Raw genomic sequence first — 26,514 nt, 5'->3', positions numbered from 1 at the left:
TGTGCCCCATCCTTTAGTAATGTCCCCTGCAGTAATGTGCCCCATCCTTTAGTAATGTCCCCTGCAGTAATGTGCCCCATCCTTTAGTAATGTCCCCTGCAGTAATGTGCCCCATCCTTTAGTAATGTCCCCTGCAGTAATGTGCCCCATGCATTAGTAATATCCCCTGCAGTAATGTGCCCCATGCATTAGTAATGTCCCCTGCAGTAATGTGCCCCATCCTTTAGTAATGTCCCCTGCAGTAATGTGCCCCATGCATTAGTAATGTCCCCTGCAGTAATGTGCCCCATGCATTAGTAATGTCCCCTGCAGTAATGTGCCCCATGCAGTAATGTGCCCCATGCATTAGTAATGTCCCCTGCAGTAATGTGCCCCATCCTTTAGTAATGTCCCCTGCAGTAATGTGCCCCATGCAGTAATGTGCCCCATGCATTAGTAATGTCCCCTGCAGTAATGTGCCCCATCCTTTAGTAATGTCCCCTGCAGTAATGTGCCCCATGCAGTAATGTGCCCCATCCTTTAGTAATGTCCCCTGCAGTAATGTGCCCCATCCTTTAGTAATGTCCCCTGCAGTAATGTGCCCCATGCATTAGTAATGTCCCCTGCAGTAATGTGCCCCATGCAGTAATGTGCCCCATGCATTAGTAATGTCCCCTGCAGTAATGTGCCCCATCCTTTAGTAATGTCCCCTGCAGTAATGTGCCCCATGCAGTAATGTGCCCCATGCATTAGTAATGTCCCCTGCAGTAATGTGCCCCATCCTTTAGTAATGTCCCCTGCAGTAATGTGCCCCATGCATTAGTAATGTCCCCTGCAGTAATGTGCCCCATGCATTAGTAATGTCCCCTGCAGTAATGTGCCCCATGCAGTAATGTGCCCCATGCATTAGTAATGTCCCCTGCAGTAATGTGCCCCATCCTTTAGTAATGTCCCCTGCAGTAATGTTCCCCATGCAGTAATGTGCCCCATCCTTTAGTAATGTCCCCTGCAGTAATGTGCCCCATCCTTTAGTAATGTCCCCTGCAGTAATGTGCCCCATGCATTAGTAATGTCCCCTGCAGTAATGTGCCCCATGCAGTAATGTGCCCCATGCATTAGTAATGTCCCCTGCAGTAATGTGCCCCATCCTTTAGTAATGTCCCCTGCAGTAATGTGCCCCATGCAGTAATGTGCCCCATGCATTAGTAATGTCCCCTGCAGTAATGTGCCCCATCCTTTAGTAATGTCCCCTGCAGTAATGTGCCCCATGCAGTAATGTGCCCCATCCTTTAGTAATGTCCCCTGCAGTAATGTGCCCCATGCATTAGTAATGTCCCCTGCAGTAATGTGCCCCATCCTTTAGTAATGTCCCCTGCAGTAATGTGCCCCATGCAGTAATGTGCCCCATGCATTAGTAATGTCCCCTGCAGTAATGTGCCCCATCCTTTAGTAATGTCCCCTGCAGTAATGTGCCCCATGCATTAGTAATGTGCCCCATGCATTAGTAATGTCCCCTGCAGTAATGTGGCCCATCCTTTAGTAATGTCCCCTGCAGTAATGTGCCCCATGCAGTAATGTGCCCCATGCATTAGTAATGTCCCCTGCAGTAATGTGCCCCATCCTTTAGTAATGTCCCCTGCAGTAATGTGCCCCATGCAGTAATGTGCCCCATCCTTTAGTAATGTCCCCTGCAGTAATGTGGCCCATCCTTTAGTAATGTCCCCTGCAGTAATGTGCCCCATGCATTAGTAATGTCCCCTGCAGTAATGTGCCCCATGCATTACTAATGTCCCCTGCAGTAATGTGGCCCATCCTTTAGTATTGTCGCTGCAGTAATGTGGCCCATCCTTTAGTAATGTCCCCTGCAGTAATGTGCCCCATGCATTAGTAATGTCCCCTGCAGTAATGTGCCCCATCCTTTAGTAATGTCCCCTGCAGTAATGTGCCCCATCCTTTAGTAATGTCCCCTGCAGTAATGTGCCCCATCCTTTAGTAATGTCCCCTGCAGTAATGTGCCCCATGCATTAGCAATGTCCCCTGCAGTAATGTGCCCCATGCATTAGTAATGTGCCCCATGCATTAGTAATGTCCCCTGCAGTAATGTGCCCCATGCATTAGTAATGTCCCCTGCAGTAATGTGCCCCATGCATTAGTAATGTCCCCTGCAGTAATGTGCCCCATGCATTAGTAATGTCCCCTGCAGTAATGTGCCCCATGCATTAGTAATGTCCCCTGCAGTAATGTGCCCCATGCATTAGTAATGTCCCCTGCAGTAATGTGCCCCATGCATTAGTAATGTCCCCTGCAGTAATGTGCCCCATCCTTTAGTAATGTCCTCTTTCTGGTCCCATTCTTGTCCCCTATTATGCCGTTGTCCTCACACACACTTCTTCTCACCTGTCCTCCGTTCCTGCGCTGTCCCTTACCTGCTCTTTGCAGTCTGCAGGCACATAGATCCCTCAATGATCTTGTCCAGAGCCGACGCTGCAGACTGCCGTCACGGCTTTACTGCAGTTGAATGCTTTGTGGCGCCGTAAAGCATTCAACTGCAGTAAAACTATGACTGCAGCGGCCCTGTGTACTGGACACGATCATTGAGGGGTGCTTCTTGCAGGCACATAAACCCCTCGGTGATCTCGTCCGGTTCACAGGGCCGCCACTGCCGTGGTTTTACTGCAGTTGAATGCTTTACCGCGCCACAAAGCATTCAACTGCTGTAAAGCCATGACTGCAGCCTGCAGAGGCGGCTCCGGACAAGATCACCGAGGGGGTCTATGTGCCTGCAGACTGCAAGGAGCAGGTAACGGACAGCGAAGGAACGGAGGACAGGGGAGAATACTTTTTATATGGAAAGCACACTCAATTATAAGCCAAGGGGGGGGCGATTTCAGCATAAAAAAGGGCTGAAAAACTCGGCTTATACTTGAGTATTTATGGTATTAAATGTGGTTTGTTTTTTCCCCTTTTGGCATGCACAGGGTTAATGTCAGTTGTCTTGCTAGCAGCTAGCTCATTACCTCTGCTCAGGTGTTTCCGCTCATGACCACTCCCGACCTGGATAAATCCCCTCTGCTCCCAGCAGGGGCGCCGAGTCTTCAGAATTCATTCTGGAGCTTGGTCTGGAGCGTGGAGGAGTGGGTTTCCGCTGCTGCTGCTGTTGGGTGTGAAAGTAACCCGTTTAGTTACTTTCTCCTTACCTTAGTCACCTCCTCTGCACCCTGCCGTAGCCCCCCTGGTGTGTGTGAAGTTTATCTCCCCTGTATGTGTTATTTGTCTGGGGGGTTTTGTGACCAGTGTCCTACCGCGTCCCTTGGGTGGTGGCTGTGGAGGGAGTGCTGGCGCGTCCCTTGGGTGGTGGCTGTGGAGGGAGTGCTGGCGCGTCCCTTGGGTGGTGGCTGTGGAGGGAGTGCTGGCGCGTCCCTTGGGTGGTGGCTGTGGAGGGAGTGCTGGCGCGTGCCTTGGGTGGTGGCTGTGGAGGGAGTGCTGGCGCGTCCCTTGGGTGGTGGCTGTGGAGGGAGTGCTGGCGCGTGCCTTGGGTGGTGGCTGTGGAGGGAGTGCTAGCGCGTCCCTTGGGTGGTGGCTGTGGAGGGAGTGCTGGCGCGTCCCTTGGGTGGTGGCTGTGGAGGGAGTGCTGGCGCGTCCCTTGGGTGGTGGCTGTGGAGGGAGTGCTGGCGCGTCCCTTGGGTGGTGGCTGTGGAGGGAGTGCTGGCGCGTCCCTTGGGTGGTGGCTGTGGCGGGAGTGCTGGCGCGTGCCTTGGGTGGTGGCTGTGGAGGGAGTGCTGGCGCGTCCCTTGGGTGGTGGCTGTGGAGGGAGTGCTGGCGCGTCCCTTGGGTGGTGGCTGTGGAGGGAGTGCTGGCGCGTCCCTTGGGTGGTGGCTGTGGCGGGAGTGCTGGCGCGTCCCTTGGGTGGTGGCTGTGGCGGGAGTGCTGGCGCGTCCCTTGGGTGGTGGCTGTGGAAGGAGTGCTGGCGCGTGCCTTGGGTGGTGGCTGTGGAGGGAGTGCTGGCGCGTCCCTTGGGTGGTGGCTGTGGAGGGAGTTACATCAGGGCCATGGACAGAAGAACACGCTGGTGGCTCAGACCTCACTACAGTCTAGTGCACCTCTGGGTTGAGGGTCAGCTCAGGGGTCCCTATCCAGTCACATCCTAGTCACCAGCCCTAAGCCAGCCCCCTTCTACAGCTACGCCAGCTTTGTTTATTATTTTGGCTGGACCGCCCTGTAAACCCCCTGAAGAGGTGAAATTCCCTTGCAGCAACCAAGTAATATTTACTTCTTTTACCTCTGTCATAAATGTTTGGGGGCTGTGCGCGCTCCATGCATGTGTTGTACAGCTGGCACCGGAGTGTCGCTGCTGTCAGTCACTTCAGGGGCGGCTATGTGGGCGGCTGCTGTCAGTCACTTCAGGGGCGGCTATGTGGGCGGCTGCTGTCAGTCACTTCAGGGGCGGCTATGTGACCCATGAATTGCCAATGCTTGTACTGCAGAGAAGCCTTACGTGCTGTCGGGTTTCGTAGAAAACAATTTTACAGTACACAGCAAAATTCAGGTCTCCAACTAAGGACTGTTAAAAAAAAAAAAAAAAAAAAAAAAAAAACGAAAAAAGTTTAAATCGATTCCTTTTAACAAAATATACATTTTTTTAACTTTTCTTTTACATTTTGACATTTATATCTATGGAGTCGTGTAGTGTAGCCCAAACTAGGAAAATGTACCGCTTTACAGAATGACAGAATTATAAGTGTTCAGGTGTTTTTGGAACCTTTTTTTTTTTTTCCTTTTTCTTTATTAATTCAAAATATGGAATAAAAAAGGTCAGAATATGACCCCCAATGGGCTATCATCAGCGTGGACTTCACTGGGGGCGTGTACTTTTACCTCCTGTATGATGCTGACCAATCACAAGCCAGCAGCTACATAGAGGGGCAGAAGGTCCTTTCTTCGGCGCTCCATTGGGAGACCCAGACGATTGGGTGTATAGCACTGCCTCCGGAGGCCACACAAAGCAATTACACTAAAAAGTGTAAGGCCCCTCCCCTTCTGGCTATACACCCCCAGTGGGATCACTGGCTCACCAGTTTTCTGCTTTGTGCGAAGGAGGTCAGACATCCACGCATAGCTCCACTGTTTAGTCAGCAGTAGCTGCTGACTATATCGGATGGAAGAAAAGAGGGCCCATACTAGGGCCCCCAGCATGCTCCCTTCTCACCCCACTTGCGGTTTGTAAGGTTGAGGTACCTATTGCTGGTACGGAGGCTGGAGCCCACATGCTGCTTTCCTTCCCCATCCCCCTGAGGGGCTCTGAGGAAGTGGGATCTTACCGGCCTCCAAGCCCTGAGGCCGGGCTCCGTCCACAGACCCATTGAACCTGCTGGATAAGGAGCCGGGGTACCGTTCAGGGACAAGGCCCTGCAACTTTCAGGTACTCTGTGTCCCCGTACAGACAGGCACGCACACGCCAGACTTGCTGGGTGTGTTAGTGCGCCGGGGACAGTAGCGCTCCACGCTGGGCTTGGATCACAGCAGCTTAGCTGTGTGGATTCATGTGCTGGGAACTACCGCGCCGGCCACTCTCGGAGCGGCGGCGCGGCTGGGACTTGTAGTGCGCCGGGGACTTAGCGCCGACCGCGCTTTTACGGCGGCGGCGCTTATAAATTTAGTCCCCGGCTTTTGCGGCCTAGCTCCGCTTCGTTCCCGCCCCCTCCCTGTCAATCAGGGAATGGGACAGACGCTGTGCAATCGTCAGCGCCGAGGGCTGGAGCCTTATTTACATGCTCCAGCCCTCTCACTAGGCACAGTGGGACGCAGGTTTCCCGCTTTTGGTCTGAGCACGCCCAGGGCCCGCCCCCCCCTCCACAGGACGCCGGCAGCCATTCCTGCATGCAGTCTGGCTGGAGGACGGACACAGGCTCTGGGAGACCCAGACTAGGGATTTCTGGCGACCACACACCCGCGTTTAGCGGGCGGTAAGCAGCACATTAGTGCTGGCCCCACTAGTGCCACAGTGTGTATTGGTGTACTTTTTCCTGTACCAGATATATATATATATATATATACTGCACTGTACGGTCGCTTCTTGGCTGTATACCCCTATATTGCTCTGAGGAGACAGCAACATGTCATCCACAAAACGCAAGGGTGCCAAGGCACGGGCTGTATACACTGCTTGTACAGCATGTGGGGCTAATCTACCAGCAGGCTCCAACGACTCTCATTGTGTGCAATGTTCAGTCCCAGTGGCACTTCGTCAGCCAGAGCATATGGTGGTGGTAGCCCAGGCAGAGGCGCCTGTGAACCCTGTCCCGGTGACGGGGACAGAATTTGCAGTCTTTGCTGATAAAATGTCTGTGACTATGACAAAAATCCTGGAGACCTTGCAGTCCAGGCCAGTTACTCAGACCATGGACACTGCTGTGTCTATGTTCCCAGGTCCCCCTCAGTTGGAACTAATCCGTACTTCGAGGGGGTCCCAGGCATCACAGGCTGGGGGCTCGGACTCCGATGACAGTCCCATGCCGCCTAAGTGAGCTCGCTGGGAGAGACCCTCCACGTCGTCACGCGGGTCAGGGTCTCAGCGAGAAGAGTCTCTATATGATGAGACAGAGGTGGGTGATCAGGAGTCTGGTCCTGACACCGCACTCAATTTGGATACGCCAGATGGTGACGCCATGGTAAATGACCTTATATCGGCGATTAATAGACTGTTGGATATTTCTCCCCCAGCCCCTTCTGCAGAGGAGGCAGCTGCACAGCAGGAGAAATTCCATTTCCTGTATCCCAAGCGTAAATTGAGTACTTTTCTGGACCACTCTGACTTCAGAGAATCAATCCAGAAACACCATGCTTATCCGGACAAGCGTTTTTCCAAACGTCTTAAGGATACACGTTATCCCTTTCCCCCTGACGTGGTCAAACGCTGGACCCAGTGTCCAAAAGTGGACCCTCCAATATCCAGGCTTGCAGCTAGATCCATAGTTGCAGTGGAGGATGGGGCTTCACTTAAAGATGCCAATGACAGACAGATGGACCTTTGGTTGAAATCTGTCTATGAAGCTATCGGCGCGTCCTTTGCTCCAGCATTCGCGGCCGTGTGGGCGCTCCAAGCTATTTCAGCGGGTCTGGCACAGGTGGACTCTTTCTTAAGTCAAGCAGTGCCGCAAGTGGCGTCCTTAACTACGCAAATGACTGCGTTTGCGACCTACGCTATCAATGCGGTACTAGAATCTACGAGCCGTACCTCAATGGCATCCGCCAACTCTGTAGTTTTGCGCAGAGCCTTGTGGTTAAAGGAATGGAAAGCAGATTCTGCTTCTAAAAAATGTTTAACCAGCTTGCCACTATCTGGAGACAGACTGTTTGGTGAGCAATTGGCGGAAATCATTAAACAGTCCAAAGGTAAGGACTCTTCCTTACCCCAGCCCAGATCAACCAAACCTCAACAGAGGAAGTGGCAGTCAAAGTTTCGGTCCTTTCGAGGCTCGGGCAAGTCCCAATTCTCCTCGTCCAAAGGGACTCAGAAAGAGCAAAGGAGCTCTGATTCCTGGCGGTCTCACTCACGCCCCAAGAAAGCAGCCGGAGGTACTGCTTCCAAGGCGGCTGCCTCATGACTTTCGGCCGCCTCCCTCCGCATCCTCGGTCGGTGGCAGGCTCTCCCGCTTTTGCGACATTTGGCTGCCACAGGTCAAAGACCAGTGGGTAACAGACATTTTGTCTCACGGGTACAGGATAGAGTTCAGTTCTCGTCCTCCGCCTCGGTTCTTCAGAACTTCCCCACATCCCGACCGAGCAGATGCCCTTCTGCAGGCGGTGCATTCTCTAAGAGCAGAAGGAGTGGTGGTCCCTGTTCCTCTTCGGGAACAAGGACAAGGTTTTTACTCCAATCTCTTTGTGGTGCCAAAAAAGGACGGCTCGTTCCGTCCTGTTCTGGACCTAAAACTGCTCAACAAGCATGTGAACGCCAGGCGGTTCCGGATGGAATCCCTCCGCTCAGTCATTGCCTCAATGTCTCAAGGAGATTTCCTAGCATCAATAGACATCAAAGATGCTTATCTCCACGTGCCGATTGCTACAGAGCACCAACGCTTTCTACGTTTCGTGATAGGAGACGACCATCTTCAGTTCGTAGCTCTGCCATTTGGTCTAGCGACAGCCCCTCGGGTGTTCACCAAGATCATGGCGGCAGTGGTAGCAGTCTTGCATTCTCAGGGACACTCTGTGATCCCTTACTTGGACGATCTACTTGTCAAAGCACCCTCTCAAGAGGCATGCCAACTCAGCCTGAATGTTGCACTGGAGACTCTCCAGACGTTCGGGTGGATCATCAACTTCTCAAAGTCAAATCTGTTACCGACCCAATCACTGACGTATCTTGGCATGGAGTTTCATACTCTCTCAGCGATAGTGAAGCTTCCGCTGGACAAGCAGCGGTCACTACAGACGGGGGTGCAGGCTCTCCTTCAAAGTCAGTCGCACTCCTTAAGACGCCTCATGCACTTCCTCGGGAAGATGGTGGCGGCAATGGAGGCGGTTCCGTTTGCGCAGTTTCATCTGCGCCCACTTCAATGGGACATTCTCCGCCAATGGGACGGGAAGTCAACATCCCTGGACAGGAAAGTCTCCCTTTCCCAGACGGCCAAGGACTCTCTGCAGTGGTGGCTTCTTCCCACCTCATTATCACAGGGAAGATCCTTCCTACCACCGTCCTGGGCGGTGGTCACGACAGACGCGAGTCTGTCAGGGTGGGGAGCAGTTTTTCTCCATCACAGGGCTCAGGGTACGTGGACCCAGCAGGAGTCCACCCTTCAGATCAATGTTCTGGAAATCAGAGCAGTGTATCTTGCCCTACTAGCCTTCCAGCAGTGGCTGGAAGGAAGGCAGATCCGAATTCAGTCGGACAACTCCACAGCGGTGGCATACATCAACCACCAAGGGGGGACACGCAGTCGGCAAGCCTTCCAGGAAGTCCGGCGGATTCTGATGTGGGTGGAAGCCACGGCCTCCACCATATCCGCAGTTCACATCCCCGGCGTAGAAAACTGGGAAGCAGACTTCCTCAGTCGCCAGGGCATGGACGCAGGGGAATGGTCCCTTCACCCGGACGTGTTTCAGGAAATCTGTCGCCGCTGGGGAAGGCCGGACGTCGACTTAATGGCGTCCCGGCACAACAACAAGGTCCCAACCTTCATGGCACGGTCTCGCGATCACAGAGCTCTGGCGGCAGACGCCTTAGTGCAAGATTGGTCGCAGTTCCGGCTCCCTTATGTGTTTCCACCTCTGGCACTCTTGCCCAGGGTGCTACGCAAGATCAGATCCGACTGCAGCCACGTCATACTCGTCGCCCCAGACTGGCCACGGAGGGCGTGGTATCCGGACCTGTGGCATCTCACGGTCGGCCAACCGTGGGCACTACCAGACCGACCAGACTTGCTGTCCCAAGGGCCGTTTTTCCATCGGAATTCTGCGGCCCTGAACCTGACTGTGTGGCCATTGAGTCCTGGATCCTAGCGTCTTCAGGATTATCCCAAGGGGTCGTTGCCACCATGAGACAGGCTAGGAAGCCCACGTCCGCTAAGATCTACCACAGAACGTGGAGGATATTCTTATCCTGGTGCTCTTCTCAGGGAGTGTCTCCCTGGCCATTTGCATTGCCTACTTTTCTTTCTTTCCTGCAATCTGGGTTAGAAAAAGGTTTGTCGCTCGGCTCCCTTAAAGGGCAAGTCTCGGCGCTATCCGTCTTTTTTCAGAAGCGTCTAGCACGACTTTCTAAGGTACGCACGTTCCTGCAGGGGGTTTGTCATATCGTACCCCCGTACAAGCGGCCGTTAGATCCATGGGATCTGAACAGGGTACTGGTTGCCCTCCAGAAGCCGCCCTTCGAGCCTCTGAGGGAGGTTTCACTTTCTAGACTATCACAGAAAGTGGCTTTTTTGGTAGCGATCACATCTCTTCGGAGAGTGTCTGAGCTAGCAGCGCTGTCATCCAAGGCTCCCTTCCTGGTCTTCCACCAGGACAAGGTAGTGCTGCGCCCCATTCAGGAGTTTCTCCCGAAGGTGGTATCCTCTTTTCATCTTAATCAGGATATCTTTTTGCCTTCGTTTTGTCCTCATGCAGTTCATCGCTATGAGAAGGATTTACATTTGTTAGATCTGGTGAGAGCACTCAGAATCTATATTTCCCGCACGGCGCCCCTGCGCCGTTCGGATGCACTCTTTGTCCTTGTCGCTGGTAAGCGCAAAGGGTCGCAGGCTTCCAAGGCCACCCTGGCTCGATGGATCAAAGAACCAATTCTTGAAGCCTACCGTTCTGCTGGGCTTCCGGTTCCATCAGGGCTGAAGGCCCATTCTACCAGAGCCGTGGGTGCGTCCTGGGCACTACGACACCAGGCTACGGCTCAACAGGTGTGCCAGGCAGCTACCTGGTCGAGTCTGCACACTTTCACCAAACATTATCAGGTGCATACCTATGCTTCGGCGGACGCCAGCCTAGGTAGAAGAGCCCTGCAGGCGGCAGTTGCCTCCCCGTAGGGGAGGGCTGTCTTGCAACTCTAACATGAGGTATTTCTTTACCCACCCAGGGACAGCTTTTGGACGTCCCAATCGTCTGGGTCTCCCAATGGAGCGCCGAAGAAGAAGGGAATTTTGTTACTTACCGTAAATTCCTTTTCTTCTAGCTCCTATTGGGAGACCCAGCACCCGCCCTGTTGTCCTTCGGGATTTTTGGTTGTTTTTCGGGTACACATGTTGTTCATGTTGAATGGTTTTCAGTTCTCCGACGTTACGTCGGAGTGAATTTGTTTAAACCAGTTATTGGCTTTCCTCCTTCTTGCTTTTGCACTAAAACTGGTGAGCCAGTGATCCCACTGGGGGTGTATAGCCAGAAGGGGAGGGGCCTTACACTTTTTAGTGTAATTGCTTTGTGTGGCCTCCGGAGGCAGTGCTATACACCCAATCGTCTGGGTCTCCCAATAGGAGCTAGAAGAAAAGGAATTTACGGTAAGTAACAAAATTCCCTTCTTCTGCTTCTAGGGGTATCTGTGTATTTCTTTGTCGCTCCATTGGGAGACCCAGACAATTGGGTGTATAGCTTCTGCCTCTGGAGGCCACACAAAGTATTACACTTTAAAAAGTGTAACCCCTCCCCTCTGCCTATACACCCTCCCGTGGACCATGGGCTCCTCAGTTTTATGCTTTGTGTTGGCGTCACGGCACAACAACACGGTCGTGGTACCCGGATCTGTGGCATCTCACGGTGGGTCAACCGTGGGCACTCCCAGACCGCCCAGACTTGCTGTCACAAGGTCCATTTTTCCATCTGAATTCTGTGGCCCTCAACCTGACTGTGTGGCCATTGAGTCCTGGCTCCTAGCGTCTTCAGGGTTATCTCAGGATGTCATTGCCACTATGAGACAAGCTAGGAAACCAACGTCCGCCAAGATCTACCACAGGACTTGGAGGATCTTCTTATCCTGGTGCTCTGATAACGGTTTTCCTCCATGGCCGTTTGCCTTACCCACATTCCTTTCATTCTTCAATCCGGAATGGACAAGGGTTTGTCCCTCAGCTCTATCAAGGGCCAAGTATCGGCGCTCTCCGTGTTTTTTCAAAAGCGCCTGGCCAGGCTTCCGCAGGTCCGCACGTTCCTGCAGGGAGTTTGCCACATAGTCCCACCTTACAAGCGTCCGCTGGAACCCTGGGACCTTAACAGGGTGCTAAAGGCTCTTCAGAAACCACCTTTCGAGCCGATGCGGGATGTCTCTCTATCACGTCTTTCGCAGAAAGTGGCCTTCCTAGTGGCAGTTACATCGCTCCGTAGAGTGTCTGAGCTAGCAGCGCTGTCATGCAAAGCCCCCTTCCTGGTTTTTCACCAGGATAAGGTGCTTCTGCGTCCAGTCCCGGAATTTCTTCCTAAGGTGGTATCTCCTTTTCAGCTAAATCAGGATATCTCCTTACCTTCCTTTTGCCCTAATCCAATTCACCAATGTGAAAAGGATTTGCATTTGTTAGATCTAGTGAGAGCACTCCGGATCTACGTGTCTCGCACGGCGCCCCTGCGCTGTTCAGATGCGCTCTTGTCCTTGTTGCTGGCCAGCGTAAGGGTTCGCAGGCTTCCAAGTCAACCTTGGCTCGGTGGATCAAGGAACCGATTCTTGAAGCTTACCGTTCTTCTGGGCTTCTGCTTCCTTCAGGGCTGAAAGCCCATTCTACCAGAGCTGTGGGTGCGTCCTGGGCATTGCGGCACCAGGCTACGGCTCAGCAGGTGTGCCAGGCGGCTACCTGGTCTAGTCTGCACACTTTCATGAAACACTATCAGGTGCATACCTATGCTTCGGCGGATGCCAGTCTAGGTAGGCGAGTCCTTCAGGCGGCGGTTGCCCACCTGTAGGAAGGGGCCGTTTTCGGCTCTTTTTATCGAGGTATTCTTTTACCCACCCAGGGACTGCTTTTGGACGTCCCAATTGTCTGGGTCTCCCAATGGAGCGACAAAGAAGAAGGGAATTTTGTTTTGTTTACCGTAAATTCCTTTTCTTCTAGCTCCTATTGGGAGACCCAGCACCCGCCCCTGTTCCCTTCGGGCTGTTGTTCTTTTGTGTACACATGTTGTTCATGTTGAATTGTTCTTATGGTTCATGGTTTTCAGTTCTCCGAACATCCTTCGGATTGAATTTACCTTAGACCAATTTATAAGTTTCCTCCTTCCTGCTTTGGCACCAAAACTGAGGAGCCCGTGATGCACGGGAGGGTGTATAGGCAGAGTGCAGGGGTTACACTTTTTAAAGTGTAATACTTTGTGTGGCCTCCGGAGGCAGAAGCTATACACCCAATTGTCTGGGTCTCCCAATAGGAGCTAGAAGAAAAGGAATTTACGGTAAGTAAACAAAATTCCCTTTTTTTCTGCTGTTTTGGCACCCGGGGGGGGGGGACGGGGGGACTCTGTAAATGTGTCTCCGCTTTGTCAATTTTTTCCAATTTTTTTAATTGTTTTTAACACTTATTTTTATTGCATTTTGTTGAAAAAAATGCAGTAGAGTATGGAGAAAATGCAGTAGAGTATGGAGAAAATGCAGTAGAGTATGGAGAAAATGCAGTAGAGTATGGAGAAAATGCAGTAGAGTATGGAGAAAATGCAGTAGAGTATGGAGAAAATGCAGTAGAGTATGGAGAAAATGCAGTAGAGTATGGAGAAAATGCAGTAGAGTATGGAGAAAATGCAGTAGAGTATGGAGAAAATGCAGTAGAGTATGGAGAAAATGCAGTAGAGTATGGAGAAAATGCAGTAGAGTATGGAGAAAATGCAGTAGAGGATGGAGAACACCGTTGTACACTATGTCCTTTCCGATCGTCCTTTCTTGTCTTCCCCTTTGCATTAGATCATAAAGACGCTGTCGATGCTTCCCATCCCCAATAAGAACATGCTGGAGGAGAGCAAGATCCTGCCCATCATCCAGCGCTGGGCCCAGACGAAGATGGCCATCCCGCAGCTGAGCGAGGGGGACGGCTACTCCAGCGAGAACACGTCCCGCGCCCACACCCCTCTCAACACCCCGGCTAACACCCCCGACCCCGCGGCCAAGCTGAATGTGGAGCTCGAGGGAGAGACGCCCAAGAAGCTGATCCTGCGGAGACTGAAGATCATCAGCGAGAACAGCATGGACAGCGCCATGTCTGACCCCGCCAGCGAGCTGGAGGTGAAGGAGACGCCGGGCAAACCGTCGGAGACACCGGCCAGCGACGAGCAGAAGAACGGCCACCAGCACAAAGAGGAAGGGAAACCAGAAGAGGTGCCACCGCCACCCTCCGAAGATCAGCCGCCCCCATCTATCAAGACCGAAGACGAGGCCGCCCCTGGAATAGAGACCTCTGAGACGGAAGCCAAGGAGACCACCAAAGCCGAAGAGACCCCCTCCCAGGATGAGGAGGAAGGGGTATCCGACGTAGAGAGCGAGCGCAGCCAGGAGCCCACCGACAAGATGCTGGATATGAGCGAGCTCGCCAACAAGCTCCTGGACGGCTGGAAGGATCTGAAGGTAAGCGAGTGCCACCGCCTGCCGGGGGGATCACACCGCCGCCTCTGTGTAAGAGAGTGCCACCGCCTGCCGGGGGGGGATCACACCGCCGCCTCTGTAAGAAAGTGCCACCGCCTGCCGGGGGGGGGATCATACTGCCGCCTCTGTGTAAGAGAGTGCCACCGCCTGCCGGGGGGGGGATCACACCGCCGCCTCTGTGTAAGAGAGTGCCACCGCCTGCCGGGGGGGGAGGATCACACCGCCGCCTCTGTCTGGTGTAATGGAGGCCCACAGATACCATCGTGTGTTATCCTCACAGTGTATCTGCCCTTGCCGGCGGTGCTGGTGCCGGCCCCCCACTTCTGTGCTGCCCCCGGGGGTTTGTGAAGAGTCCGTGTAATCCCAGTGCAGCCGCCTGGATGAGAGCCGCTGCCATAATCACTACAGGGGGCAGAATCAGGCCCCGGGGGGAGATAACATTAGGGAGAGGCCAGGATCCTCTGCGGTTCTGTGGGTCGCACACTCAGAGAAGTGGGGGTGACTGCACAGGGGGGGGGGTATCTGGTGCTGGGGGTCATACACTCGGAGAAGTGGGGGTGACTGCACAGGGGGGGGGTATCTGGTGCTGGGGGTCACACACTCGGAGAAGTGGGGGAGACTGCACAGGGGGGTATCTGGTGCTGGGGGTCACACACTCGGAGAAGTGGGGGTGACTGCACAGGGGGGGGGTATCTGGTGCTGGGGGTCACACACTCGGAGAAGTGGTGGAGACTGCACAGTGGGGGGTATCTGGTGCTGGGGGTCATACACTCGGAGAAGTGGGGGTGACTGCACAGGGGGGGTATCTGGTGCTGGGGGTCATACACTCGGAGAAGTGGGGGTGACTGCACAGGGGGGGGTATCTGGTGGCATCTTTCCTCGTGATCTGACCCCATCTCACTGCTCTTTTATCCCTTTTATGTAGGAAGTTTATCGGATCCCAAAGAAAACCCAAGTGGAGAAAGAAAACAGTAAGTTCCCCCCCCCCCCGCGACTATCAGCACCACCCCTCACTACGATCAGCACCACCTCCCCACTACTATCAGCGCCACCCCCCCCCGCGACTATCAGCACCACCCCCCCACTACGATCAGCACCACCTCCCCGTGACTATCAGCGCCACCTCGCCACTACTATCAGCACTAGCTCCCCGCTACTATCAGCGCCACCTCCCCACTACGATCAGCACCACCCCCCCGCCACCGTCAGCGCCACCCCCCGCGACTGTCAGTGCCACCTCCCCGCGACCGTCAGCGCCACCTCCCCGCGACCGTCAGCGCCACCTCCCCGCGACCGTCAGCGCCACCTCCCCGCGACCGTCAGCGCCACCTCCCCGCGACCGTCAGCGCCACCTCCCCGCTACCATCTGCGCCACAGCCCTGCGACTGCCATCATTACCCACATCACCCCCCACACTAACCGCCATCACAGTCACCGCACACCCCTCTATCAGTCACCGCTGCCACATTCCAGTACATGGTGCTTTTGTTCTGTGCGGTCATTGTGTGTGACGATCATGGCTGACGACCTGCTGCGTCTTTCCTCACACTCGCACGTCTTGTCTCCTGCTCCACAGGTGACCGCTGGAGAGACCCCTCTAGTGGAGGTTACCAGACCCCCACCTCCAAGACCCCGAGCCGGGAGCGGGACTCTGATCGGCAAAGTATGAAGAAGCGCAAGAAATCCCCGTCTCCACCGTCCTTCTATGAACGCAGCGCGAAAAGAGGAGAGGACAGGTGAGAGCGCAGCGGCGTGCGACTGACTGCGGCCTGTGCGACTGACTGCGGCCTGTGCGACTGACTGCGGCCTGTGCGACTGACTGCGGCCTGTGCGACTGACTGCGGCCTGTGCGACTGACTGCGGCCTGTGCGACTGACTGCGGCCTGTGCGACTGACTGCAGCCGTGTCAGGGGTGACACTAGGGGGTACCTAATAATGTCCAATGTTACTGGAAGGCCGGCTTCAGGGGGTGTGGGGTATAAAACACTAATCCTATCCAGAGCTGTACACTAGTGTCTTATTCTCTGTTCACATCCGGAGCTGTATACTAGTGTCTGATCCTCTTCACATCCGGAGCTGTATACTAGTGTCTGATCCTCTTCACATCCGGAGCTGTATACTAGTGTCTGATCCTCTTCACATCCGGAGCTGTATACTAGTGTCTGATCCTCTTCACATCCGGAGCTGTATACTAGCGTCTCGTCCTCTGTTCACATTTGGAGCTGTATACTTGTGTCTTATGCTCTGTTCACATCCGGAGCTGTATACTAGTTTACTTAGTGTAATGCACCTAACATTGCTCCACAAAATATAATGCAGTCTCATAATCCTCCATATAGCATTATGCAGCCCCTATATTCCGCCACATAGTGTTATGCAGCGCCCATATTCCTCCATATAGCACTATACAGCCCCCCACATAATATAATGTAGCCTCATATTCCTCCACAGTGTTATGAATCCCCCATAGTCCTCCGTATGCTCCTCCGCACTATGCAGCCCGCCTATAGCCCTATGCAGCCCGCCTATAGCCCTATGCAGCCCGCCTATAGCCCTATGCAGCCCGCCTATAGCCCTATGCAGCCCGCCTATAGCCCTATGCAGCCCGCCTATAGCCCTATGCAGCCCGCCTATAGCCCTATGCAGCCCGCCTATAGCCCTATGCAGCCCGCCTATAGCCCTATGCAGCCCCCTTTATAGTATTATGCACCCCCCCCTTTATAGTATTATGCACCCCCATAGTCATTCGGCCACTATGATACATAAATACTCCTCCTCGTTTCCTCGCTGCTGCACTCTCCTCAGCGTGTCCACTGCTCTGCACAGCTCAGCACAGCAGCGCGCAGTAGTGACGTCATCACGCTGTGCTGAGCTGTCAGAGCGCCACAGACACAGCGGGAGAATGATGAGAGAGGAAGCACGACACTCACTCGCTCATCATCATCACCACAGATGCCCATACATTTGAAAGTGCGATCTTCGGCGGGGGGAGGGCCCCCCAGACGCACGGGCCCCATAGTGGTTAACTCCCTGCCAACTGTGAGTGAATCCCTCCCGGCAGTCCAGGGCCCTGGCACTTGTCCGAGTGTCCCGGGTGCTGATGCCGGCCCTTGTCTTATCCTCTGTTCACATCCAGAGCTGCACACTAGTGTTTCGTACTCCATGGATGCAGCTCTGGGTGTAACTGGAGACGCGGTATAATGACCCTTCCTTGTGTCTCGGCAGGTATGACACCCCGGCCTCCTCTAAGAAGAAGGGCCGCCTGCAGGACAGGAACAAGCTGTCCACGGAGGAGCGCAGGAAACTGTTTGAGCAGGAGGTGGCGCAGAGGGAGGCGCAGAAGCAGCAGCAGCAGATGCAGAGCATCGGCATCACGTCCCCCCTCCCCTACGACGCCATGTCCTACGGTGGCCCAATCCCCTCGTCTTTCATCACCTACCCGCAGGGATACCCCATCCAGGCCTATGTGGACCCCACAAACCCTAATGTGGGTAAAGTCCTCTTACCGACTCCACCGCCCCTGGAATCGGTGAACTCCCCCAACAGCTACGACCCTTCCCAGGGGCTTGTGGTGAACCCCGCCCTGCTCACCCCTCAGCCGGTGTCTGTAGTTCAGCACGTGCCGGACCCCATGGAAGTCCCCGCACAGCAGTATGTAGCCCAACCTGAGCCAATGGTGCCCCCAGATGCCAGTGTGACTGTGATGCCGGTGCCGGCCCCCAGCGCTGTGCCAGCACAGACCTACAGCGTGTGGGATCCCAGCCAGCAAGCGGTGGCAGTGCCGCAGCACCAGGCACAGCCCCAGTACCCGGCGCCCCCGGCCCAGCCTGCAATCTACTACCCAGGACAGGCCTGCCCAGCCATGTACGGAGTGCCCACCGCCTACACACAGGCGGCACAGACCATGGTGCAGGTAGGTGCCGCTCCTCACACCTCGGGGGGTGGTGTTCACCTGTCAGGTGATGGCTGATAACAGCGAGACCTGAGGACTGTACCTGGCACGTTGGCTCCGGTATGTGAGGTCCATGATAACTTTGTGCTGTATTTTCAGGGGTACGCGCAGCCCGGATTACAGTACATGCCCGGTCAGCAGATCTACGCCACGCACCCACAAGGAGTGGTTGTTCAGCAGGCGCCTCCTGTGGCGGCCATCGTTCCTCCTGGGCAGCCGCCGCCACTGCAGCCGGTAAGGGGTGGTCTTGACCCGCGGTGGTCCTTACTGTGGTGGTCCCTCCCGTGGTGACTCTTCTTCTCATGTCTTGTTTGTTGGGGGGGTTTTTTCAGCCGGAGATGGGAATGGCCCCTCCTAATGGCATCATAGACCTCCCACCGCCTTCCCCTCCGAAACCTAAAACGATCGTCCTTCCGCCCAGCTGGAAGACGGCGCGGGACCCCGAGGGCAAAATCTATTATTACCATGTAATAACCAGGTGAGTGACGGGCAAAGCCCCGGCCTGTGGCACTGACTGGTGGGGGGAGGCGGAAACAGAAGGAAAGCGGCAGCACACCGGCCAGCGTGTAATGTAACAGACCCTCCCCTGCGAGAAGGGTCAGAGCTGCACAGTGGTATCATCTGGTGTGCGCAGACGTCAGTCTTACTGCAGAAAGCTTCACCTTCTCCCCCCGCTGCTGCAGAAGACGTCTTATCTCTCACCCCAAATCTTATGTCTCTCCAGACAGACGCAGTGGGATCCGCCGTCCTGGGACAGCCCCGGGGAAGAAGGACTGGGCATGGACCATGAGGCCGAGATGGACCTGGGGACCCCGACCTATGACGAGAGCCCAATGAAGGTAAAGGAGGGCCCGATACACAGTCACGCACCCGCCCCGTGTGACTCCATCATGTCCTGATACATAGTGACGCACCCGCCCCGTGTGACCCCATCATGTCCTGATACATAGTGACGCACCCGCCCCATGTGACCCCATCATGTCCTGATACATAGCGATGCACCCGCCCCATGTGACACCATCATGTCCTGATACACAGTACCCGCCCCGTGTGACCCCATCATGTCCTGATACATAGTGACGCACCCGCCCCGTGTGACCCCATCATGTCCTGATACATAGTGACGCACCCGCCCCATGTGACCCCATCATGTCCTGATACATAGTGACGCACCCGCCCCGTGTGACCCCATCATGTCCTGATACATAGTGACGCACCCGCCCCGTGTGACCCCATCATGTCCTGATACGTAGTGACGCACCCGCCCCATGTGACCCCATCATGTCCTGATACATAGTGACACACCCGCCCCGTGTGACCCCCATCATGTCCTGATACATAGTGACGCACCCGCCCCGTGTGACCCCATCTTGTCCTGATACATAGCAACGCACCCGCCCCGTGTGACCCCATCATGTCCTGATACATAGTGACGCACCCGCCCCGTGTGACCCCATCATGTCCTGATACATAGCAACGCACCCGCCCCATGTGACTCCATCATGTCCTGATACACAGTGACGCACCCGCCCCGTGTGAACCCTATGATGTCCTGATACATAGTGACGCACCCGCCCCATGTGACCCCATCATGTCCTGATACATAGTGACGCACCCGCCCCGTGTGACCCCATCATGTCCTGATACACAGTGACGCACCCGCCCCATGTGACCCCACCATGTCCTGATGCACAGTGACGCACCCGCCCCGTGTGACCCCATCATGTCCTGATACATAGTGACGCACCCGCCCCGTGTGATGCCATCATGTCCTGATACATAGCGACGCACCCGCCCCGTGTGACCCCATCATGTCCTGATACACAGTGACGCACCCGCCCCGTGTGACCCCATCATGTCCTGATACACAGTGACGCACCCGCCCCGTGTGACCCCATCATGTCCTGATACATAGTGACACACCCGCCCCGTGTGACGCCATCATGTCCTGATACATAGTGACGCACCCGCCCCGTGTGATGCCATCATGTCCTGATACACAGTGACGCACCCGCCCCGTGTGACCCCATCATGTCCTGATACATAGTGACGCACCCGCCCCGTGTGACCCCCCCCATCATGTCCTGATACATAGTGATGCACCCGCCCCGTGTGACCCCCATCATGTCCTGATACATAGTGACGCACCCGCCCCGTGTGACCCCCATCATGTCCTGATACACAGTGACGCACCCGCCCCGTGTGACCCCCATCATGTCCTGATACATAGTGATGCACCCGCCCCGTGTGATGCCATCATGTCCTGATACATAGTGACGCACCCGCCCCGTGTGACCCCATCATGTCCTGATACACAGTGACGCACCCGCCCCGTGTGACCCCATCATGTCCTGATACACAGTGACGCACCCGCCCCGTGTGACCCCATCATGTCCTGACATAGTGACGCACCCGCCCTGTGTGACCCCATCATGTCCTGATACACAGTGACGCACCCGCCGGACCCTCATTATTTATTGGGGTCCAGCACATCTGACAGAGGATGATGGGGTTTGTAGTTCTCCTCTGTGAGATTCTCTCCTCACTTTCTAAATCATATAAATTTCATCACTTGTCCCCCTCAAGGGGCTGCTGCTTCTGATGCCGCTATTGGGCGGGGGGCTGTTGCTGCCACCGTCTGAAGGTGGTGGGGGGGGGCTTCCAGGTATTCTCCAGCCTCGTACATTTATTTGCCGCCTTGGAGCAGGACTGTACCCTCGGTCGTGTCTGGGATCTGGCAGGCTGACGTTGCCGCTAGTCTTCTCGGCTCCCGCTGTGGCAGGTGCCAGATATTCCCAGTAATAGGCATCCCCCCGTGCCGCGGCGTGTCTCCCCCACTGCTGATTGCTATCAGACGCCCGCAGTGGGAGTAAAGTAAGTGCCCCCCTCACTCCTCATTGACTTTTGGGTCCTGCAGTTGTCCCCGGTGAACACTAGGGGGTGCAGTAGCTCCCTGTTAGGCGGCATCCTCTCGCGCCTCGCTCCGGGCCCGCGGCTAATCATAACCACGTCTCCCTCTCCTGGTGGCGGATCGGGCAGGACTGTAAAGCAGGAGTCGGGAATGTTCCCCGGAGCCGTCACCGGCCACTTCCCCAATTAAAACCTGGGCTGTAATTAAAGCGCTGGCGGGCCCCGCTCCGTCATTAAGGACCCCGCCGTCTTCATAATGGCGCATTGAGACGCCCCAGACTCCGCATCATTTATGAGCCCAAACGCAACATGGAGAGGATTGTTATGGAGGGGCCGGGGCCGGCTGCCAGCCACCCGCATATTAAATCTATACATTCTATATAATAAGGCCCCCTCCCCCACACCCCAAACCTCGCTGCCTGCCCCCGGCTGTCCGGGCATCTCTCCGGGGTCACAGCGATGCCAGATACACAAACAAAGGGCGGCTGTGTCACGCTGAGTGGCTACCAAGATGGCCGCCTGACCTAGCAAGCCCACGTTCCTCCACATAGCTCTGCAGGAGTCTGGGAAAGCTGGGTGACCGCTGAGGTGAACATTACAGCCCAGCTCTCCATATGTGACCCCCCCCCCCAGACATTCCCCCTCAGCTGCCCCCTGCCTCTGAGCTGCAGCTGCCCCCTCTCCCCAGGTTTGGAGTGGAGGTGAAGAGTCTATGGTGGTCTTCAGGAATATGGCGCCCGAGCTGCGGTGGGACCGGCCCCGGCGGTGTGGATCTGGAACGTTCACTTCATTGTTGTCACATTTTTCTCTTTTTTTCCAGTCTTCCAAAAAAGCAAAAACGGCCGAAGCCGACACCTCGAGTGAGCTGGCGAAGAGGAGCAAGGAGGTGTTCAGGAAGGAGGTGAGGGTCCGGCCTCTGCAGGGGCTCCTGTCCCATCTCTGCTTGCTGACAGTGTATGGAAACATTGCACTGCCCTGTATTGGAGCTGCCTCGCTCACACAGCTGGAGGGCTCGTCACCGTGTGTCAGCGGAGCCAAGTGCTGCTGACCCCATTGCGGAGGATTGTCATACTCGTACATTGCGACAACCCTTCATCTGTGAGAGCAGGAGACGCTTCTGGATTAGTTTCGGCCTCTGCAAGTAAAAAAAAAAAAATGTATTCACTTACAGCAAGCAGGGGACGGTGAACTGGTGAGGAGGAGACGTGACCGAAAGCTCCGCACAATGTCTGCTTTATTACTAGAAACTGTGACCGGCCCTTTATGATCAAACAGTGGTGGATCACTGCTGATCCTGCGACCTCTGGGCGGCGGTGGCCTCCGGGCGTGGTGGAGGACTCCAGGCCTTTGGTGCAGCGGGCTCTGGGCGTTGTGCACAGTGGTGGGCGTAGCGGAGGACTCCAGGTCTTGGGCACAGCGCTGGGCTCCGGGCATTGTGCGCAGTGGTGGGCGCTGGGTACGGTGGAGGACTCCAGACGTTGGGCGCGGCGGTGAGCGCTGGGCGCGGCGGAGGACTCCAGACGGGCGCGGCGGTGGGCGCTCGGTGCGGTGCAGGACTCCAGACATTGGGCGCGGCGGAGGACTCCAGACGTTGGGCGCGGCGGTGGGAGCTGGGTGCGGTGGAGGACTCCAGACGTTGGGTGCGGCGGTGGGCGCTGGGTGCGTCGGAGGACTCCAGGCGTTGGGCTTGCTGCAGTTTGGGTCTTTCTTGCATTATTTTGTATTGATGTCGGCTGCTTTCTTCCTTTGTCTCTGTGCAGATGTCGCAGTTCATCGTGCAGTGTCTGAACCCGTACAGGAAGCCGGACTGCAAGATCGGCCGCATAAACACCACCGAGGACTTTAAGCACCTGGCACGGAAGGTACGGCCCGACACCCCCTGCTGGGCATTATAGGGGGTCTGCTCACATAAATGCCTGGAAGGCCACTGTAGGAGACGGCGCTCTGCCCCGCTGTGTGCGCTGACGGCGCTCTGCCCCGCTGTGTGCGCTGACGGCGCTCTGCCCCGCTGTGTGCGCTGACGGCGCTCTGCCCCGCTGTGTGCGCTGACGGCGCTCTGCCCGCAGCGCCAGCCCTGCCTTATATTGGTTTACTTGGGGCCCGCTGTGTGCAGTTTGGCCGCAGGCACATGGTGCTGGCCCCAGTATTCGGCTGTGGCGCAGGTGTGCAATATGTTTTAGTTTACATCCCGTTTTGTGTACGCAGCTCCGTTGTATATTGCAGGGCTGCGGCCTCTGGGCATTTTTTTTCCTGTTGTGTTTTTAGAATTTTCCCAGATCTTGGCTCTGCTGCAATATAGCACATGTCACGCTTGTTCTGGGGTCGCCATGGTAATGGGAATGTGCAGACTATTACCGCGGTCATGGCAACCCCAGTGCAAGCAGAATATCCACATAGCATGTGTTACAATATGGAGATTGGGGGCAATGTTGGAATAATGACGTCTCGTCCTCCCCGCAGCTGACACACGGCGTCATGAACAAGGAGCTGAAATACTGCAAGAACCCCGAGGACCTGGACTGCAACGAGAACGTGAAGCATAAAACCAAGGAGTACATCAAAAAGTACATGCAGAAGTTCGGCTCCCTCTACAAGCCCAAAGAGGACGTGGACTTCGAATAGCGCCCTCTAGAGGCTGAGCCACAAACCACCCCCACTGATGAGGCGCCTGCCCCCACTGATGAGGCGCCTGCCCCCACTGATGATTCACCTGCCCCCACTGAGGAGGCGCCCGCCCCCGATAACTAAACGGTCCATCCCCCCATATTAAATCTGACATTAACTCTGCGATTTCCCCTTCCCCGGCAGATTTCCCAATTTCCTCTTCCTATGACCGGCGCTTTTCTGAACTGTACAGCGCAATAAATTGTGGCAATTTTTTTTCCCCTTTTTTTCCAGTTTTTTGCTCCCCACGAGCCTGTATTATATTTTATCATATCTGTGAATATAATGTTATATATTTTTGTTTCATAATCCAAGAACCACCGGAACGAGGACTTCCTGCAGCGCAGACACCGGCGCCCCCTGTAAATATCACTGCACCCGGCTAGAGGGGTTTTCTGTTTGTTTTTTATTTTTCCCTTTGTGCATTCATCACCGTGTTTTCTTCTATTTTTTTCCTAGGCAGAATTGTGCATTACTGACAGATTTGTTTTTTTCTTCTTTTTTTTATTGTACTGCCTATAACGTTTTACTTCAAATTTTTACTGAATTTTTTATGTATAAAAGAAAAAAGAGAATAAAATACATTTGCCTACACAAGAATTACAGACTGTGTGACTCCAATACACTGTATAACGGGAAGGAATATTATAGCAGTTCTATTCTTGTACATTGGGGCAGTATTATAGTAGTTCTATTCTTGTATATAGGGGCAGTATTATAGTAGTTCTATTCTTGTATATAGGGGCAGTATTATAGTAGTTATATTCTTGTACATAGGGGCAGTATTATAGCAGTTCTATTCTTGTACATTGGGGCAGTATTATAGTAGTTCTATTCTTGTACATAGGGGCAGTATTATAGTAGTTATATTCTTGTATATAGCGGCAGTATTATAGTAGTTTTATTCTTGTATATAGGAGCAGTATTATAGTAGTTATATTCTTGTACATAGGGGCAGTATTATAGTAGTTCTATTCTTGTACATAGGGGCAGTATTATAGTAGTTATATTCTTGTACATAGGGGCAGTATTATAGTAGTTATATTCTTGTACATGGGGCAGTATTATAGTAGTTATATTCTTGTATATAGGGGCAGTATTATAGTAGTTATATTCTTGTACATGGGGCAGTATTATAGTAGTTATATTCTTGTATATAGGATCAGTATTATAGTAGTTATATTCTTGTACATAGGGGCAGTATTATAGTAGTTATATTCTTGTACATAGGGGCAGTATTATAGTAGTTATATTCTTGTACATAGGGGCAGTATTATAGTAGTTATATTCTTGTACATAGGGGCAGTATTATAGTAGTTATATTCTTGTATATAGGAGCAGTATTATAGTAGTTCTATTCTTGTACATAGGGGCAGCATTATAGTAGTTATATTCTTGTACATAGGGGCAGTATGATAGTCGTTATATTCTTGTACATAGGGGCAGTATTATATTAGTTATATTCTTGTACATAGGGGCAGTATTATAGTAGTTATATAATACTGCCCTCTATATACAAGAATATAACTACTATAATACTGCCTCCTATGTACAAGAATATAACTAATAAAATACTGCCTCCTATGTACAAGAATATAACTACTATAATACTGCTCCTATGTACAAGAATATAACTACTATAATACTGCCCCCTATATACAAGAATATAACTACTATAATACTGCCCCTATGTACAAGAATATAACTAATATAATACTGCCTCCTATGTACAAGAATATAACTACTATAATACTGCTCCTATGTACAAGAATATAACTACTATAATACTGCTCCTATGTACAAGAATATAACTACTATAATACTGCCCCTATGTACAAGAATATTAGTTATATTCCTGTACATAGGAGCAGTATTATAGTAGTTATATTCTTGTATATAGAGGGCAGTATTATATTAGTTATATTCCTGTGCATAGGAGCAGTATTATAGTAGGTATCTTCTTGTATATAGGGGGCAGTATTATAGTAGTTATATTCTTGTATATAGGAGCAGTATTATAGTAGTTATATTCTTGTACATAGGGGGCAGTATTATATCAGCTATATTCTTGTACATAGGGGCAGTATTATAGTAGTTATATTCTTGTACATAGGAGCAGTATTATATTAGTTATATTCCTGTACATAGGGGCAGTATTATAATAGTTATATTCTTGTACATAGGGGGCAGTATTATATTAGTTATATTCCTGTACATAGGGGCAGTATTATAGTAGTTATATTCTTGTACATAGGGGGCAGTATTATATCAGTTATATTCTTGTACATAGGGGCAGTATTATAGTAGTTATATTCTTGTACATAGAGAACAGTATTATAGTAGTTATATTCTTGTACATAGGGGCAGTATTATAGTAGTTATATTCTTGTACATAGGGGCAGTATTATAGTAGTTATATTCTTGTACATAGAGAACAGTATTATAGTAGTTATATTCCTGTACATAGGGGCAGTATTATAGTAGTTATATTCTTGTACATAGGGGTAGTATTATAGTAGTTATATTCTTGTACATAGAGGGCAGTATTATATTAGTTATATTCCTGTACATAGGAGCAGTATTATAGTAGGAATCTTCTTGTATATAGGGGCAGTATTATAGTAGTTATATTCTTGTACATAGGGGCAGTATTATAGTAGTTATCTTCTTGTATATAGGGGGCAGTATTATAGTAGTTATATTCTTGTACATAGGGGTAGTATTATAGTAGTTATATTCTTGTACATAGAGGGCAGTATTATATTAGTTATATTCCTGTACATAGGAGCAGTATTATAGTAGGAATCTTCTTGTATATAGGGGCAGTATTATAGTAGTTATATTCTTGTACATAGGGGCAGTATTATAGTAGTTATCTTCTTGTATATAGGGGGCAGTATTATAGTAGTTATATTCTTGTATATAGGAGCAGTATTATAGTAGTTATATTCTTGTATATAGGAGCAGTATT

The 26,514-nt window shown here is 52.8% G+C and overlaps 1 protein-coding gene across 2 annotated transcripts in view; it reads left to right on the top strand.

Moving 5' to 3' along the window:
- Window positions 1-24,143, top strand: part of SETD2 (SET domain containing 2, histone lysine methyltransferase) — a 76,791-nt gene extending 52,648 nt beyond the window's left edge. For both annotated transcript variants that reach the window (XM_075315845.1, XM_075315844.1), the window contains 10 exons: window positions 13,343-13,999; window positions 14,943-14,988; window positions 15,594-15,753; window positions 17,243-17,930; window positions 18,069-18,203; window positions 18,302-18,447; window positions 18,694-18,808; window positions 21,700-21,780; window positions 22,640-22,741; window positions 23,340-24,143. In XM_075315845.1, the coding sequence (XP_075171960.1) occupies window positions 13,343-13,999; window positions 14,943-14,988; window positions 15,594-15,753; window positions 17,243-17,930; window positions 18,069-18,203; window positions 18,302-18,447; window positions 18,694-18,808; window positions 21,700-21,780; window positions 22,640-22,741; window positions 23,340-23,501 (2,292 nt within the window). In that variant the 3' untranslated portion in view covers window positions 23,502-24,143. The remainder of the gene's footprint in view (window positions 1-13,342; window positions 14,000-14,942; window positions 14,989-15,593; window positions 15,754-17,242; window positions 17,931-18,068; window positions 18,204-18,301; window positions 18,448-18,693; window positions 18,809-21,699; window positions 21,781-22,639; window positions 22,742-23,339) is intronic.
- Window positions 24,144-26,514: the final 2,371 nt, after the last annotated feature.

This window comes from Anomaloglossus baeobatrachus, chromosome 6 (assembly GCF_048569485.1).
Source record: "Anomaloglossus baeobatrachus isolate aAnoBae1 chromosome 6, aAnoBae1.hap1, whole genome shotgun sequence".
In the NCBI taxonomy this organism is placed as follows: Eukaryota; Metazoa; Chordata; class Amphibia; order Anura; family Aromobatidae; genus Anomaloglossus; species Anomaloglossus baeobatrachus.
Note: the sequence above shows the minus strand (reverse complement) of the source record. Positions and strands in the feature narration are given on the sequence as shown.